This window comes from Phaethon aethereus, assembly GCF_964289735.1.
Source record: "Phaethon aethereus genome assembly, chromosome: 8".
In the NCBI taxonomy this organism is placed as follows: domain Eukaryota; kingdom Metazoa; phylum Chordata; class Aves; order Phaethontiformes; family Phaethontidae; genus Phaethon; species Phaethon aethereus.
In genome coordinates this window covers 24,658,944-24,677,173 of record NC_138584.1, presented here as the reverse complement: position 1 = coordinate 24,677,173, position 18,230 = coordinate 24,658,944, and the positions used below count along the sequence as shown (strand labels likewise).

At 38.0% G+C, this 18,230-nt stretch overlaps 1 protein-coding gene across 1 annotated transcript in view; it reads left to right on the top strand.

The window, feature by feature from the left end:
• The window catches only part of TESK2 (testis associated actin remodelling kinase 2), a gene marked incomplete at its 3' end in the record, with an annotated part of 72,399 nt that overhangs the window by 15,876 nt on the left and 38,293 nt on the right, over window positions 1–18,230 (top strand). The window contains exons 2-3 of the mRNA XM_082002664.1: window positions 4,729–4,850; window positions 14,660–14,708. Of these exons, the coding sequence (XP_081858790.1) occupies window positions 4,729–4,850; window positions 14,660–14,708 (171 nt within the window). The remainder of the gene's footprint in view (window positions 1–4,728; window positions 4,851–14,659; window positions 14,709–18,230) is intronic.

Genomic DNA, 18,230 nt, shown 5'->3' with positions numbered 1-18,230 from the left:
AGAGAAAATACTCACAAATCAGATGAAGACACTTAGACTGTTACAGAAAAGAGATTGATAGAAGATGGCATAGATAAATAAAAAGCAATTTGACCTTTGCTGTATATGTCACTAACATGAAGGTTGCAGGCTGAGTGCGGAGGAAACATTTGGATTGGTGAGTGTAAGGTTGGTGAGCCAGTTTTAAGTAAAAATAATAGGTGCAGCATTTTTGTGGATAATACAGTGAGCTCGGAAACAGGAAGTAAACTCGGGGAAGGTCATACATTTGGACTAGAGAGGGCTGCTTTTAAAATGGTACTTTGGATACATGGAAGGAAAGATGAAGGTGAAATGGCCAGATGAAGACTGAGAAGTGTGAAAGAATGAAGAAGGAATTGGTGTGGGTGCTAGAGATAGATAGGCAACATGATTTTATGTAGTAGGCTGTAAATGTAATTAAGGATTGAGGCTGCATACCAGAAGAGAGAAGGGTAAAGAAAAAATGGAAAGCAATTAAATGCAATTTTGGAAGACAGCAATGACAAAATACTTCCAAATCATCATTAGATAGTTGGAAAATAATGAAAATGCAGTGAAAAATGAGGGGCAAAACTGAAAGTTATATTGGCAGATTTATAACATCAATATTAGGAAGTGTTCTTTAGATGCTTATTCCAAGGACATCTGGAAAGGTACAGTTTATTATAATAATAAAGGTCAAAAAAGCCTTGTGAAAGATGAAATCAGGCTAGATTTCAGCTATTGCTTAAATGCTCCTCCCCATTCAGTCCAGGCAAAAAGTGGAAGTAATATAAAGGTTTGGATTTTCAGAAAGCCCTGACATATCCATATGACTTAATTATTTAAATGATATTTAGGTTTTTTAATAATAAAGAATTGTGTAGCTAAGCAGCAAGCTCAAAATTAAAACTGCCAATTTTTGCAGGGTATTCCTCATGTGAACTCAGTACAGCATTTATATAGCAACTAGTTCTTTTGAATGTGAGCCCTGTTCAATCATTATTATGAGTTTTCCTTCAGATTTATTACTATTTCTGTACCTGGATCTATAACCTCCTCTCCTCACCACCTTCTAAAGGAAGGGGTAAGGTCCAGGATTGGAACATGGTTTGGAGACACAGTGAGCAGGCAAGGCCGTTCAGCTAGCCATAGTCAGGTCACAGTACTTAAGAAGTACTTTGATCCTAGAGGAGTGCAAAGGGACAGTTTAACTGCCTGCCAGCAATAAAAGAGGGAGGCAATATCTGGTTACTGTGACCTCAGAGATGAAGACACATAGGTAAGCAGACTGAGAAGTCAGAAGAGTGTGCAAAGCAGCAGGGGAAAGCAGCCTGTAGGATTGTCAGAATATTTCTAAGCAGCAACATGATCATCCAGACATCACTGAAAGGTTACTTCCTCTGATATGCAAGGAACCCTAATTAATAATAATGTCAACAGCTTTAAAAGCTTTACAGCAATCTGCTAGTTGCATCAGTGAAAGGTTTGAATTTCATGAGTAAATCCCTGTATATGTTGAGTATACAGGCATATGCCTGAGGCAAACTGCTTTGTAAACAAATGTTAAATTGTATTGGCAGTATTTCCAAAATACTTACTAGTTTTCCTTCTGGAGTGGTCAGGTGGTTGAAAACATTGCTTCCGTGCTTTCATTGCACAGAGGGGGCCTGAAAGGAGATGAAGGTTTGAAACTAAACAGTTTGGCAGGGTTTTGGCAAGGGATGCCAAAATAGACCCAAATTTTGTCTAGGGTATGACTGAGAAGTAAGTAGGCACAGTAACTGGTAGCTCCTATGTAGATGATCTGGAGCTTGGCTGAGACCTTAAAGATAGGACTTGTCTGTTCCCTGTTGGCAGTCCATTCTTGCCACAGAAATATTGTTTGCCAGCGGTGCGTCAGAGGAGAGAACACAATTAGCCTTATGTATATTCCAAGTGATTAGCATTGTGTTCTATAACATATAAATTGGTATTTCATTTTATTCATAATATTGGGTCTTGTCCTCTTGAGAAGATGTCCTCCCACCTTCAGTTCTGCTTCTTCTTCCTTGCTTAAAGGGTAGCTAGCAAGGGAGGATGAGTCCCTGTTTTCCCATCTATCCTTTGGTTAAATTAAGTAATTTGCTGTTCTGTCAGATTAGGCAGGAATACATACTTCAACATCAGAACAAAATACAGAAGTTCAAATAAAATCTTTAGCATTACCTTACGGTGTCCCTTTAAGTGAAACAAAGCATAGTGCAGTGTTGGGTGCTGTTTAGAGACCAGGCATATTGACAGAATATGCTAGAAATCGTAGCTATTTCCAAGCATGGGGAAAATGATTTTATAAAACAAACGAATGAAAAACCCCCAGACCTCACCTAAGGTGAGTCTATCAAGACTGAAAAGACTCCAGAATATCCTTCTGAAATGGAGGATGAAAAATTTTGTCTTTGCAAAGTGGCTCAATTTTATCTGGATGTGGAGTTAGTAGTGTGGACAGTCAGACCTTTGAGAAGCAGTTCTTAACCACCTCCTCTTGTGTATCAGACCTGAAAATCCAGGAAGCATGCAGTGGACAGTGCCCCAAAAGCTTACACCCCCCTCTTTTCTGAGGTTTCCCTAGCTCAGGAAGAGCGGTCAAAACAAAGAAAAGGCAAAGAACACGGAAGAAAGCCCTACGAGAGGTTCTACTTTTACCTCAGAATTGAGGTGAAAGGACTTGAAATTTTGGTACAGAACTGAGCAAATTATAGAAATCGACAGGAAATTAAGAGGTAGCTAGCAGAGTTAATGAGAAGGCAAATACAGTTTAAAATACAGATTTTTAAAAGTCTGTATGTAGACATTGACTTGTCCAACTTAGCTTGTTCATTCAAATTGGCTGGGTGTGCAAAAGCTGCGTAACATTAACAATTAATGACAGCACACAATAGACACAAGAAACCTGACAAGTAACAATAAACCTCATCACATGCAATCATCCTGCTTAAAACCAGTAAGCATGCCAAACAGGCAAGACAAGCTATGTGCAGAAGGATTCTAGGTTATCTCGTTATAATGCTCTAAAGCTGTAGTTCAACCAGTTTTACTTTAAAACCAGTATTACCACTGAAAGGAGGAGTCCCATGCTTATGAACTTGCTGTTGGCTTCTGCTTTCAGTGCTGGTTTCTACATCCTTCTCCACCTCCTTTCTCTGATCCTTATTGCACAGGGATTACTGGGTAACTGGGTGAGGCAGCTGAGGAGCTCACGGTCATGGGCAGGGGGGGAGCAGGAGAAAAAGCACATGGGTTGTTTTTCTCCTCACTCAGTCCTGTGATGTTTTTTTACCACACTTAACTGTGATGTTTCCGGTTTCTACCCTGTATTTCAAACTAGGAAGGGAACAAGCAATTCAGAAGCCTTAAGCCAGGCACGCATCTGAAACATGACATCCTTTCTTCCCAGCACATCCCTGTGCTGAGTTCATGGTCCTCTGTGTCTGGATGAGAATGTTTAGCTGAAATACTCCCCTTGTTCTTGCAGACATGGTGTGCAAATAAAACTTGAAAATGGGTATCACTTGCTACCTCAAACCTACCAGTGAGCCTCACGACCAAAAAACGTACCCAGCTTTCTTCTTGCTTATCATGAGTTCAGCTATTCTTTCTATAACTCACCTATCACAGCTAAAGCAGCCTTTTATTGGAAAAGATGAGCAGAGCCTCCCAGAATAAAAGGAGGCAGACTGCCATTGTTTAAAGTACAGGTACTTTGTATGTACCTACATCATAATGTAGACTTCTGTTTTCGATCAGAAAGCTGATGTCTCCATAAGCATGAATGAATTTGCCATGGTGGTAGTTTAGTGCTTTGAGAAGTACACATTTTCTCTTTGAGCTGCAGGTACTGGTGTAGGAAGAAAATAATGGGAACGTAGTTTCCATGAATACTACTGATATGCATGTGGGCATGCTCAACTGCAGCGAAATTCTAAGGCGTGACAAGTCTTGCACTATCTGATGGTAGCACACATCTGCATAACAGTGATCTGCTTCTTGATGACAAATAGGCTAGTTTGAGAGTATCAAGTTAGAAACAGCCACAATCATGCATTTCTGACTGGGGAAGGTAACTCTGAATTGTGGGCTGTCTCTGTGCAGTTGCTAGAGAAATCCTCTTTTTCATGCTGACACTCTGCAACCACTACCGAACATCCTAGGCAAGGTGACACCATGTCAGGGTGTTTTGCAGCAGGGGTTGGTATAAATGCTTTCTATACACTGAATGTATAATCTGGTTCATGGTCTTGGTTCAGAAGTAAACACTGAATACCTCTGAAATCTGCCGTGTAGCTGTAACTGGCAGGTCCTCTCATAAGGCATTCTGCGGAACAATGATACCAACCACTGCAGTGGGAAAAGAAGAGGGATTATGGTTGGAATGAAGGTGAGTTTCATAGGTCTTGGAGCAGGAAACTTTCTCTCCCTTGACAAGTAAGTGGCTTCCTTCAGTTGTACTAAGAAGGTGATAACTTTTTTTTTCCAACTTCTCAAGCTTTCTGTCATCACCAGTTGCAGAAGAGTAAAATAACTTTTCAAATTTGTATAGTATGCTTATAGAAAGTCATCTGTGTGATAAAGACTACAGAAATCCGAGTATAAATCAAGTAATGAAGGATCTCTAAGTTGTACTACAACTTTACTGTTTTTTCAGCCTTGTGCTTCATATACTTACCATTTTTTGCTTGTCCCCTCTAGGTAAGGCACAGAACTTCAGACCAGGTAATGGCTTTGAAGATGAATACACTGAACAGCAACAGAGCAAACATGCTGAAAGAGGTTCAACTTATGAATAGACTCTCACATCCAAACATCTTAAGGTATACTGGCTTTTTTCCGAATTGTATAGAGATAGGTTGTCTTTAGTAAAGCTTTCCTATTTCCAGTTCTTTTTTTATTTTATTATAGCTGTATCTGTTGCAAATGTATTAGGATCAGATTCTAATTTAATGGAAGAAGGGGAGGAGGAAGAAAAGAGAAAGAAAAGACCTGAGCAGATTGGAAATCCACATGATTTTGGTATCTGGAGTTTACCAGTAATGAGTAACTTATTTCAGAGAAAAATAAGTTTTCACACTATAAATTTCTGATGAATCAACATACGGAGAGTGAAATTCGGCTTCTCTTTATGAACCTAAATTATTGTGAATTTAACACCATTCAAATAATCTATGGTTACTAATCTTGCAGATTAACAATGCAAAGTGCCATAGCTTCCTCATAGTTTTAGATTGGTCTTCTAGTTCTTAGCATTTTCTTATTGTAGTATTCCAACGTGAGATAAGAGAGATTGAAGAAAAGAAGCTAGAGTTAAGCTAATCTGGTTTATCTGCTCTTGAAAGGAAAAAGGTAGTTCTTGTTTTGCAGTAGATTACTGGAGGCAAGTCCAAAATGTTTCAATGTGTATCTTGTTATTCCTTGAACCTTTTCAGTCTTGGTTACTCTTTTATGATGATGTGACAAGCAATTAACATAATTAGCTGAAGCCGTAACATTCAGAAGTTTAAAGGTGTGATGACGGTGCACCAAATAACCGGTTCTCCTAAAGTGCTGTTGCACAGCTGGGATCCATTTTGACAGTCTCAGGCAGTATAGCTCTTTCTGAAAAGTTTTGGAGACAGAGTGAACTTTAAGTAACTTAATTTCCTTTTCTTCACTAGACTGTTAAATAGTACAGACTTAGTACTGATTCCTAAACTACCTTTATAACCAGCTTTTCTGCTCCTTGAAATCCTGGCTCAGTCTTCATCAACTGATGCGTACCAATATTATCTTGTTTGTTTCCTTCAGTATTTATCGATAGACATATCAGAAGCATTTGGACTATCTGCAGGAAGTATTCCATTAATTCATACCTATCTTCTGTTATTTTTTTCCTTAAAAAACCCCAAACCTGTGAATTTAAGAGAATTTTTACTCATAGTAAACTGTATTGTTTTATCACAGTATATTTATTCAAGTGTAGTAGTCCTCTATCCCTAATTAGAATTCTTGGTCTGTTCTCTCTGCTCCAAGGTGAAGTGAGTTCCTAGCAATTCTTCTTGCTCTTCTGGGTTTTTTTTGTGTTTGGGTTTTTTTTTTTTTAATATGATGTCAGCTTTTTAGGTTTCAGGATCATTAATTGATTCTCATATCTATCCACCACTTCCTTTTCCTCAGAATCCTTAGATAAGCAGTGTATGACCCTGGGGACTTATACAGCTGTTTTTTTAGTAAGGTTTGTGAAAAGAATAACTTCATAGGATTGGCATTGTCAGAGTCATGGAGTCAGTGCATTTCATCACTTTCTTTATCAGTTTTGTGTGGTTTGTAAATCCTTATTTAAAAAAAAATTCTAGCTGTACAACTCTGTTCAAAATACAGTATTTAATATGGGGTGAGGGGAAGTAGGAAAGGGATAGTTTGACAGGCAAAAAGCATTCAGTTTCAGCTTAATATATCCCTGCCGCCCCTTGAATGGAGTTACACAGGTGTTGCTAAGAACAAAAGTTATTGTGTTCACTGCTGAGTAATTGCTGAAATTTAAATGTCTTATGATGTCTAAGAGATCATATCGATGATACACTGGTCACAGAATCACTAAGGTTGGAAAGGACTTTCAAGATCATCAAGTCCAACCATTAATCCAGTGCCACCATGTCCCCTAAACCATGTCCTGAAGTGCCACATCCACACGTTTTTTGAACACTTCCAGAGATGGTCCCCTCTGGCCTTAGAGGCTATGAAAAATTTGAACTCAGTGGTGTTGCACAGATGGTCCTGAAGAAAGAACAACAATGTATTGATTTATGCATGAAGCAGAAAAGCGCTTCTGTTTGGTCTACCAGTTATTACACAGGACTGATAGAGAAATCTTTTTTTCTGTGTGCTCAACTAAGCAGTTAGGAGTAAATACATAAGAAATACATTATGTAAATAGAACTGGTTTATATTCATATAATTTTTTTTGAAGAATAAACTATACTTGCTTTATGAATTGCTTGATTTGAGGCTTCTCCAAAGACAGTTGGTTCTCTGGTAAAAAATATTGCCTTTTTCTTATTTATTAGGTAAGTACTGTTGCTGCAGGAAGCAAGGACATTCCTACAGAAAATGCAAATGAGAAAGATTTATTTAGCTTTAGTTTATTCTTTTATTGAATAATACTACACAGTAAAAACTATTATTTTTCTTTCTGTAGGAGATAACTTGTTGGTTTTGTGTGTTAGTTATGTGTCATTTTATTTTTGGTTTAAAATCACTTACCACAGTGTTTCCAGTCCCTTTATATCTGTGAGAAGATTTTACCCTTTTTAAATATTACCTTCCTATGTGTCTATACATACCTGTATATACACACACACACACACATGCATGCAAACATCTGTATTTATGTTTCAGAAACTTATAAATTATTGGTGCTCCTACTAGCGTTGTAAAAAATAGTTTAGGACCTATTTCCCACTTCAGAAACACAGTAAAAATATTTTATAATAATTTGCTTTTATAGTAAAGTGTTGAGAGGTGAAAACATTGTGTTGTCAAGTAAGAGCAGCTGGAGTAGTACTGCTGAGAGGTCACTAGGAAAATGCGCTATAACAACATGTGTCTGCTGAAGCATTTTCTGGGATTATTTTTGGAAATTTTAAGCTTGTATTAGTATTTAAAGGGAGTGATCTTCTTCCACAAAGTTCTAATGTGTAACTTCCCTTTTCCAGGGACTATGAAATACCTCAGTTTGCTGTTAAGTGTTATTTTCTTCACTTAATTTCTGTCCTTCGAAGTTCTTCCTATAAGTAAGCTGTTTTGTCACTAGCATGAAGTTTAATTATTTATTAGTTAGTCACTGGATCTTCTCCACAAGCCTTGAAGATGTACTCTGATTTTATGTAACATAGAATCATGGCTTGAAAGGGACCTTTAAAGATCATCTAGTCCAACCCCCCTGCAGTGAGCAGGGACGTCTTGAACTAGACCCGGTTGCTCAGAGCCCTGTCTAACCTGACCTTGAATGTTTCCAGGGATGGGGCATCTACCACCTCTCTGGGTAACCTGTGCCAGTGTTTTATATCTGAGCTGCTTCATCTTCTGTAAGCTCTAGGACTACCTTCTGTTAACTTACGCTGTAAACAAGCTACTTTCCTTAGTGCTGATCTGTTGTTTCCCAGTGAGGATACTAGTGGATTCTTAGGCTGAAATGCTAAGATCATGTTTTGCAGTAGTAGGTAGAGGCTGTGAGGTGCTCTGATACCAAATGGCTTGTAAAATCATGAAACTGGATAGATATTGGCTTTATGGCATCCAAAATCTGCTCTCAACCTATTCCAACATGTGCGGTTCAGTCAGTTAATGTTTTAGAAAGTGAATGTCAGATTCAGCAATGATGTATTTATTTTAGTATACTAAAATCTTCCTTAATCTGAGTGCGTGGTTATGTTTTTGAAAATGCTGATGCTTTGGTAGCTAAAATTTGTAATTCAATCAATGTTTTTGTCCTAGATATCTTCTCTGGTTTATATGTACTAAATGATACGAAAGAGGGAAGAAATTACTCTTCCTAGTAGTATTTGGTAGCCAAAGATCATTATTATCCTTTGGGTGATTAAAAAACCCATCCCTCTGCCAGTGCCCTACAAATATATAGCAACTTTTTACAAGTTATCAATTCCGATATGCCTACAATTAACATCAAGATATTATTGCAAAGATTGTCTTTTTGCCATTAATTGCACTAATGTGAATAATAAATATTGCTGACTATTTGAAACTACTTTTGCTTCTGTGCTGTCCATATCAACTAGTTTTCACAGTTACAGATGCCTTTTGAGGCTTTTATCCTAGCCTGCAAACACTGTTCTAGAGTATGTCACTACTTGCTGACTTTCTTCCATTCGTTAGCTCAGTAGAGATTACCTAAAGGCAGGTCTGTTTTTACCTTAGTGACACTTTTGTACTACTTTAGAAGATGGAGTTGTGTCAAAGTGTTTCAGTTTCTCTGCTGCTAATACTTGTTGAAGTATTAATCTGGTTATTTAGGCTTTAAAAATACCTTATATTTCTGGGCATGTAGTGAAAGGCTAACTTTAAATATCCCCACTGATTTTAGTATTTCTGTGCTCAAATTCTGCTCTTGGCCAGCTATGTAGATCCACCTTGATCAGAAGGCTGATGTTAAGTGAAGAGCTTAGTTTTAACTTACCATGTCCCCAGTAAGTATACCATCCCCATGGTAGCATCATAAAGATTCTAGCAGTCAAATATATACAAATACATATAAAAAACATTTTCTACTGTATTTTCTATCAAGAAAATGGGAAAATTCCCTCTATTAGAGGGATTATTTTGGCAAAAATAGAACCTCTCTGTCAGTCTGTTATTTTTTAATAGAAGACTCCAGCTCTTGCAGTTACATTGGCATGATGGTAAAAAGTAAGGGGATTTAGGAGTTTTTGTTTGTTTCCCTACCTCTTGCTTCCTATTTCAATTATCAGATGTAACTCCAGAGGCAGAGTAGATGTTAACTGTCATGTAGTAACTTTTTGTTCAGTCACTGCCTGGTGATCATAAGAAACTATGTATGAAAAAGCTGCCTTTTTTTTTTCTTGGCCTTTTTTCCCCAGGGACCAGCTTAGGGACATTTTAGGAGTAGACAGGGCAAAAGCAGACTGATGGTGTTCATGGAATGTTCTGCTCTGTTTCTACCATCAACCTCATCTCATATCATCTCCTATCTCCACTTCACTCCTGCATGCAGGCTAAACATGGAAGACTAAAATGCTTTCCTGTCTCTGATCTACAGTTCTCCTTGCCCTGGCTGTGGGATGTGCTGGCTTTATCACATCTTCTCTCAAAAGAGATGGTAAGAGCAGGAGTGGAAAAGTGAGCTGAGATTCTGGTTTGCACCATGTGATGTTTACTACAGCCACTTTAATACAGGTTGGCTGATACATGGCAAGACTGTAATTGCTGGAGTTAGGGAAACCAGAGGTTTGGAGCATTTCTTCACTTCCTCATTAGCTTGTGTCCCATTTAAAGCACAGTACTGTTCAAGGCTTGGATTAGAACTGGTAGCAGGGTTATGAAAGGTCTAGCATATGCTTGTAAGTGTTTTTCACCACTTTGCTGCTTCTCTGAATGCTGATGTGCTGCCGTAGTCATGAGTTTTTACCCAAATCAAAGTAAGAAAGTAGGGTTGGAAAGGACTCAAGAAATCTCTGTCCTTGTGTCCTAGGCTGGGAGCCTTAGGGCTGCAGCCTGAGAGACCTGATACCTTTTCATTCTGGTAATGTTTCACAGGTGTGTTTTTCTCATTTTCACAAATGAAGTGGTGTGCTAACACAGATTCTCTGTCTCCTGTGCCGTCTCTTAAATTAGTGTATCTTTAATTTTGCAATGGAATTTCAGTCTTTATCACTACTGTTTGCATGAAAAAGTATTTCTTTATTTGATCTGTACCTTGGGGACTTCATTTAAAACATTCTGTACACAGAAAGCCTTAGCTCATGGCTTAAGTGCTCTCATGGGAGTGCTTGGAGGTATTGCTGCGTGTTTGGCAGTGAGCGTGCAGGCAGATTGACTCATTGATTAAATCCACCTTCTTGCATGCGTGCACACACACACACAAATAAGCAAGCAGTGTGCATATTACGTGAACTTCTTTCAAGGAGAATTTTATTTCATCTCCTTTCAGACAAATCTAGCACCCTGGGAACACAATACCAGGGTGTGGGTTTTTTGTGTGTGGGTGGGTTTTCTCTCCTGTCAAACCTTTCTTTTTGTGAAATTAGTTGTGATTGACTTTATTACAATAGGCAGAAGGATGCCTTTTGTCTTTTAACATCCACTGTCCTTTGAACAGTGCTTTAACAGAAAAGGAAAATACTTCTACTTTTCTCTGTGTAATGTGGTTATCAAAAAGGAGTATTTTAGAAATGCTGTGCACAAGACAGCAGAAGAGAGACTGTATGCGTTGTGTATAGTATGTTACAGAAAGGATAGATGAAATGCCTTACCTCTATGTCTTGAATCAAAATGCAAGCACAGAAAACTTAAAATACATTTTTAATCTAACATGGTGCCTAAAACATGAAGGAATGTCTTAATGCAGACTTAATATTCTACTCACCCTCTTCCTTCTCTAATAACAGTCAGTGTAATGAAAGAAGCATTGGTCTCTTGACTTTGTTTCTCTTTGTGTTACTGAGCTCATATGAGAGACTTTTGCATTGGTGTGTTTGATTTGTTTCTTTTAGTGTTATTAAACTGCTGGATAAAAGCAGTAGATTTCAGAGGGCATAAATTCATAATGTTGGACTGTAGCTGCCCCAGGTTTATTCATAGAACAGGAACATGTCTTGGTGAAGTTCTTTTAATGGGAAGCATGTGTTCAATGTCTAGGTGTCCACAGTGGCTGTATAATCTGGATATTAGTTTCGCTTGATTTATCAAGGAGGCAAAGATTGCAGACTGAGGCTGCAGTTCTTTAGTCTCCCCTTTCATGTCCAGAATTTTCTCTCTTGCGTTTGACTGAACTGAAAGCAGTTTGGGTAACTGCTGTAATGGACTAAGAAATATCCAGAGTACTTTCCTTTCATCTTGTCTAGGAGGGCAGGTATTCCAGATTGATTGAGGAATAACCTGGTTTATGGAGAGATACTTCCAACATCTGAACCCTGCTGACATTTGTTAGAAAACATTTTGTGGTGGAAATGTGCTGTGCTGTATTTAGTAGGGTGGACTCAAATAGCATCCTTTATATTTGCAGCTTCTGGGGAAACTTTTCCAACCTCTAGTTGATTTTTAAAGTGTTTCAGCTTTCCTGATAAGGCCAGATATACCATCTTGAAAATAAACTTCCTTAAATCTGCAAATGGTCTCCTGTTTTGTGGATGACTGGCTTATTGAAGTTTCTTCCAACTAGAAATACTCATAGGAAGTGTAACCTTTGGCAGGCAAGGCATTCAGCACTGCTGAAGTTCACCTACAAGCACATTTTGGCTCTGGAGACAGTGCGTCTAGCCAACAGGAATAATCTCAGCTGTACCGGACCAGCGTGTCAGCTTCCTATCCACAGAACTTGGAATTTCATCTGGGGCAATCTCAGAAATTGAAATCTACTGTTAAGTCTTGCTTGGTAATTGTATTTCCTCGTAGCAGCTGTGTGTATTATCTTTTAGTGAAAATGCTTTCCAGCAGTGTTTTGTAGCAGTACTTGGCTTAACCAAGAGGCTTATTATTGCTTGATACAGCAGCTAAGAAGAAGTTTTCCAGGAATTTGGATCACTAGAGGTCTGTTCTATCAATGTATTTTCCAGAGCCTGAAAACTGAGATTTAACACAAAGTTTAAATGGTTTCAGTATGTTGCTTGTAAACTCATTAATTCTGTCTTTATCAGTGTATCTGGTTTCTCTTTTCCTGGGTAATAACTTCTAAATATGTGGGGTTTAGAAATGTATCTTTATGTCCAGCTTTTTTTCCATGAGATCATGATATTGAGCTTTGTTTTTAATTTCTGATTTGAAGTTAGAAATATATGTCTGTTTCCCAGTAGGAGCCCTAAACATTTAAGAATTTCTGAACTCTTGGTAACTTGAGCCTGTGTGTCTTTTCTGCCTTAAGCGTATGTTCACTGAGGTAATGAATATATTTCCATTGAGACTTCCCTTGACCAAAACAGGTTGACAGAAAAAGTTAAGTTCTACCAGTCTTTGGGTGACAGTGATGTTCTTCCTGTCTGGTAAAGATGAGACAAGAAATTTAATTTTGCCAAAATTTTGATAAATTCTTAATTACATTCATATTTTAGAATTAATACAATGAATTCCTAATTTGAAAGTAATATAATACACCTTTACAAAGGAAGAGTTGATATATGGATGAAAACATTACTATTTTTAATTAACTAGCCTCAGTTTTTGTTGAATGAAAATACTGCAGTACTGGCTTAACCTTGTGTCATTAGCATGTTTCATAAAAGAGAAAATAATACTTTCAAAAGTTGCCTAATAGTGGAACTCGTATCTTGTATTTTTTTCCATTTTTGCTTGTGAATAAAGCTATTAACACCATGCCTGATGGCTCTGGAGACTTTCAGAATGCATTAAGCGAGAAAGATTTCTGCTCTGGAGGATGCTGGATTTCTTAGTCTCAGGAAGCTTAATTTGCCAGCTTGTTTAAAAAATTGTTCATAGTCAATTACTGTATGAAGTGAAACTCAGAAACAGCAATGTTTTGAGTAGATGGTATATCTAAAAGAACCCTTCTTCCATTTCCCCTGAATACTTGGTCATGCCAAGAAGAACTGGGTTTTCATTAAACAAGAACAACTGGGTTTTCACTGTCTCTCAAATTAAAATCTGCATATTTTAATTCATTATTTCATTATTTGAGGTGAGAGCAGGCAATAGACATTCAAGTACAAGTCCTGCTTCTTCTTTGGTTATAAAAACAGATTTCCACAGCTCAGCTTATGCAAAGGATCTTACCTATATTATTTTTCTTTGGCTGCTTGTAATTTACCAGTCAGCTGTTAGACAAGAGAACAGTGAGGATCATTCATTTCTTCAAAAGCAGCTTAGCTGAACTAGTACTACATGTGTCTTGCATAACTTTGTTTTTAAATTCAGAAGTGTTTGAGGATATAAAAGGTCCTTTTCCCTCAAATTGTTCTCCACAAGATTCCCCTGTCACATTTAACGAAGTCATGCATTTCTACACCTTGCTTGCAAATGGATATTTCTGAACCTGGTGGAAATGACAGTGTGTTTTTGCTTGTTGAGACCAAAGTCTAAATGATAAAACTGAAAGGTAGTTAATCTAAAAATAACCAATACTTTAACTGTGCAGGGAGGGCTCTAAAGTGCATACAATTTAAGTTTTACTGAACTTTCTCAAGAGAGATGTTTACTGTTCATTTGCATTTTGTAATTTTTAAGTTCAGCTTGTATGGTGGTAGAAATGAGCTTTCGGTTGTTCCTCATATGTTAAATGTATGGCATGTTCTCTATTGCTTTCCAGAAAAATCAAGGGTGACAGTCACCACTATTAACAGCAGGGGTCTGAACATAGTGCAGTGTAGTTAACTTTTGTGGAATGTGTGTATACTGGATATTATTGAAACTTGCTTCGATCCAAGTGTTGGAAACGGGGTGTTGGGGAGGGGAAGTACGCTGCATGTATGTGCCCTCATATTCCTGAGTGGTTAGGAAGAAACTGAGTGGGTAGGAAGAAATGTCTTTATGCTTAAGCAGCAAAAAGTAAAGGGAAGCAATTTTCTATTTATGCAGACCAGCAGTGGATTACTTGGCTTAAACTTCCTTAAAACAGAACTCAGAGACTGTTCCTTTCTGCATAAATCATTATATGCTGGCCTTTGCTTATAGCCAAAATAGTAACTTTCTATCTTGAGTTTGAGCTGTCTCCCCTGCTTTCTTGGAACTGTTAATTCAAATTGTATTGTATTGTAGACATTTGTGCTGAGATTTGTAAGTAGTCAACCTTGAGGTATGTAGTATCTGTGAGGCTGAATTTTTTTTCTTTTTCCTTGCTTCTTGGCATAGCCAGTACTACTTATCTTAGTTTCTTTAAAGAAAAAAAAAAAGAGGGGGGGGAAAAAAGCCCAAACCACTTTTCTTTTCTTATTTCTTGTAGGTTTATGGGTGTCTGTGTGCATCAAGGACAGCTGCACGCACTTACTGAGGTAAGACTATTTCATGATATACATACTCGATATGAAACAGTTCTTAGGCCAGATTCTGCAACTGCTGTTCACCTTGAGTGATAGTTTCTTTTATGGTGATTAGTGAGTTCATAGCATGCTAGTTGCTATGCAGTGGGAAGACTGCAGAATCAGGCCTCAGAACTGTACTTCACTCATAGCCCTTGTATGTCTTTTCTCATCAGAAGCTCTTATTAGGATGCAAAAAAAAAAAAATCACAGTAGGAATGTAAAATTTCATTGATAATATTCTAAAGGAGATATGTGGATTACCATTGAGCTGCCCCTAAATATTATTTGTTTCAGTGGCATTGCATTGTATTTGAATCTTATTTATACTCCAGTTGTGTATACATTTCACAGGTGAATCAGGGATGTTTCAGCTGGATGACACTAGTGTATCTAATTGCTACCACCTTCTTATTTGGAATAACATCAAGATTACAGCTTAATCTGGGTTCTGTAAAAATGAATTATTCCATTGCCTGTATACCATGGCCAAGGTGTAGGTATCAAGTGAGAAATGGAAGTTTCAGTTCATGTGAGTCTTCCCACCAAGTTTTAGTGGGTTGCATGTTTCAGCCCCCTGTAAACTGCTCAGGAAAAACAAGGGAGTATTCTCTTGTTAGGAATATGTTGCCTCTTTTGAGTCAAAATCAATAAAATGTTTTTCCTGCTGTTTTTAGTTTGAGTACAGATTGAGGGGAAACTCATGTTTTGTAAAGTTAATGTTTCTTATTTACTTTGTTTTGTAGGAACTGCCCAATTAAAAGATTAACCCTTTCCCACCCCCAAGTATGTTCCTAATTATCAATTAAAACAGGTTCCTGGTATGCTTGCCAAGAACTACTGTAAAATGAGAAGATTGGATAGCTATATGCCAATTATCAGGGTATGTGTGGCCACCACTTTCTGTAACTTTCATATGCAACTCGGAGGCAAAGATGCATAAATGTAAGCAGCTAATTTCTTCACCTTCTGGGGTAACAAATCTACAGTTCTAGTTCTAGCTACTATTAGAGGGATGCACACTAGTTCACAGTGGCTGTATTTCTAGTATAAGAGCAAAGGTAAAGACATTTTCAGAAATGTCAAGATACAGCATGTGTATGAGGGGTCCTTTGCTATGAGGGACAGTTTATTTGATCTTTCCCCTTTTTTTTTTCTTTTTTTTTTTTCTCCTGTGCTCAATAGAAGAAATGTTTCTAAGATTTGGCATGAGGTGGCTGATCAAGTCCTTCAGGCAGGCTTTGCTAACATTAGTGCCAATTTATTTTGGACCTCTGATTAGTTAAAACAAGGAGTTTTCAGGCCCTTCCACTCACTAAACATGTCCTAGAAGAAATGGAGCTTCATAATGCTTCATTTTACTAAACCTTGGCAGATCTTCCTCAGTATGGGGTTTTGTTTTGTTTTGTTTTTTCCCCCCTTTATCCCAGTTGCTTGCCATTTAAACGGCCCTCCCCACCAAGAAAGCCAACAAAATAAAACCAGCATGGATGTTTCATCATGGAACTAACTTTGTAACTGGTTGATTTGTTCAGCTATTTTTGAGTTCCTGGCAAGCAAATAAATCTAAGAAAGAATTCAAAGAATAACTTTTTATAGTTAAAATTCAGAATAACAGAAGAGATTTGAAACATCTTGAGACTAAAGAGGAGAAGTTTTAGACTGAAGAAGGCTGCTGCAAAATTTTGAGAAACAGAATAGCTTTAGTGACGTATTATAAAAGTACGTGTAGTGATCACGACTTTTCTTATGTGGGCCAAGCTGGGCATTTAGTGTCTTCAATAGGAAAAAAACCATGACAGCAAGCTATCATAAGTTGATGTTGTAGGGAATCCACACACAGTTTTGTCCAATACAGTAGTTGTTCTTTGGTTTTACAGAGCTTTTAAAAGTTAAGAGCTGTGTATGTTCCAAGTGGTGGAATTAGTTCTGTTTTCTGCCAACAGTAGTGATATTTTTCATCTTGAAGTGTGTGTAGAGTAGTAACAGTGGAGTTCTGAAGACTTCTGGAGGTTGGAGAAGGGGGCCGAAATAGCTAGCTGAAGGAATTATTAGCAAGACAGAGATGGTGAATCACCAGTTCAAATATAGCTCAGGAGGATAAACAAATCAGCCACTGTCTTTGTGGCTTTTTTCAGCTTGCGGTCCAAAAAGGTGGTCTCCTAGCCTCCAGTGCTCAACATAATTGATACTAGCCTGACGCTACTAGCACTCGGAGAACTTCTGCCAGGGTTGCACTCCTTCGGAGGTGAAATTGTTGATTCAAAGGCCCATTGCTCAATAGGTGTCTGAGTCACTGCAAGGAGAATCCTCTCGCCCTAGCCTATGCTGGACCTGTTCTGTAAGGAACTTAATTATCCCTTCTTGTGTTTTGAGAGTATAATTGATGAAATGCCTAAGTGAAAGGGATACAGCATCACTTAGAGCTTGTATCTGAAGGTGTGATGGGAAATCATGTTTATTTGTGTGTATATGTTTCTGTGGCATAAGAAGTTGAGAACTTGTGGCAAATGCTCTGTGAATGGATTTAGACAACTTGTGCTTAATTGCCCCCTATGCTATTAACAGGCAAGGCAACTACCACAAATGGTGTTAGAGGAGCCTTGAGGATTTTACAAGCCTGTTAAGGGGCGACATTAGTATATACAGCACTTTGTTATTGGAAGGCAGAGTCTAAAGTGTTACAGATTTCTTTTCTTGGATGTTTAAACACACAGGAGGCTAAACACAGTGAATCATGCAGAGCAGGTTTTTTGCCTGAGGAAGGTGTTGCTCATATGTAGGCCTTGGGATTTTCCCTTTTGGCAGCATTTTACATTGTTTTAATTGTCCTCTCTCAAGTGGCTTTTGTTTTTAAAACTCTTGGGCAAGAAGCAGTTTCTGTTTGGTTTGTTGTTTTTTTGTTGGGGTTTTTTTTTTGTCAAAATAAGAATGGAATTGTTTAATTATAGGCTGCAGAGGGACTTTGTCCTTGTTCTGAATCCACAATCTTATCAGTTTTGAAAATCCAATGTTATTTTCAAAGCTCTACTCAAGCCAGAAGCTATGGCATATGCCTCTTCTGAAGTAGTTCAATATCCTTAGATTCACAGAATGATTTAGGCTCCAAGGACCTCTGTCCTTGCAAGCATACAGTTAAGAAACATTTAAGGAAAGTGAAGAATGCTTTACTAGGTGTACCACTCAGATGAGTTGGCAGGCAGTAGACTGCCTCACTAAATCTGAACTGATGGGGATAGATTTGCTGTGCTCATTTTCTGTAAAACCAGGAACTGGGTATTCCTTTCCCAGTATTCAGCACTAATCTGTAGCTAGTGGTTTGTTTCTGTAGCTACAAGAATCTGCAGTGCTTCCTGCTCTACTCGCATGCCTCTCCAACCTAATTTCAGCCTCTTCTTCAAGCACCTCTGTGTTTTCTGGCCACCTTCCTAATCTGACAACTCTCTCTTCACTTCAATTCCTTAATTTCCTGGCACACAGCAGCATCCTCAGACT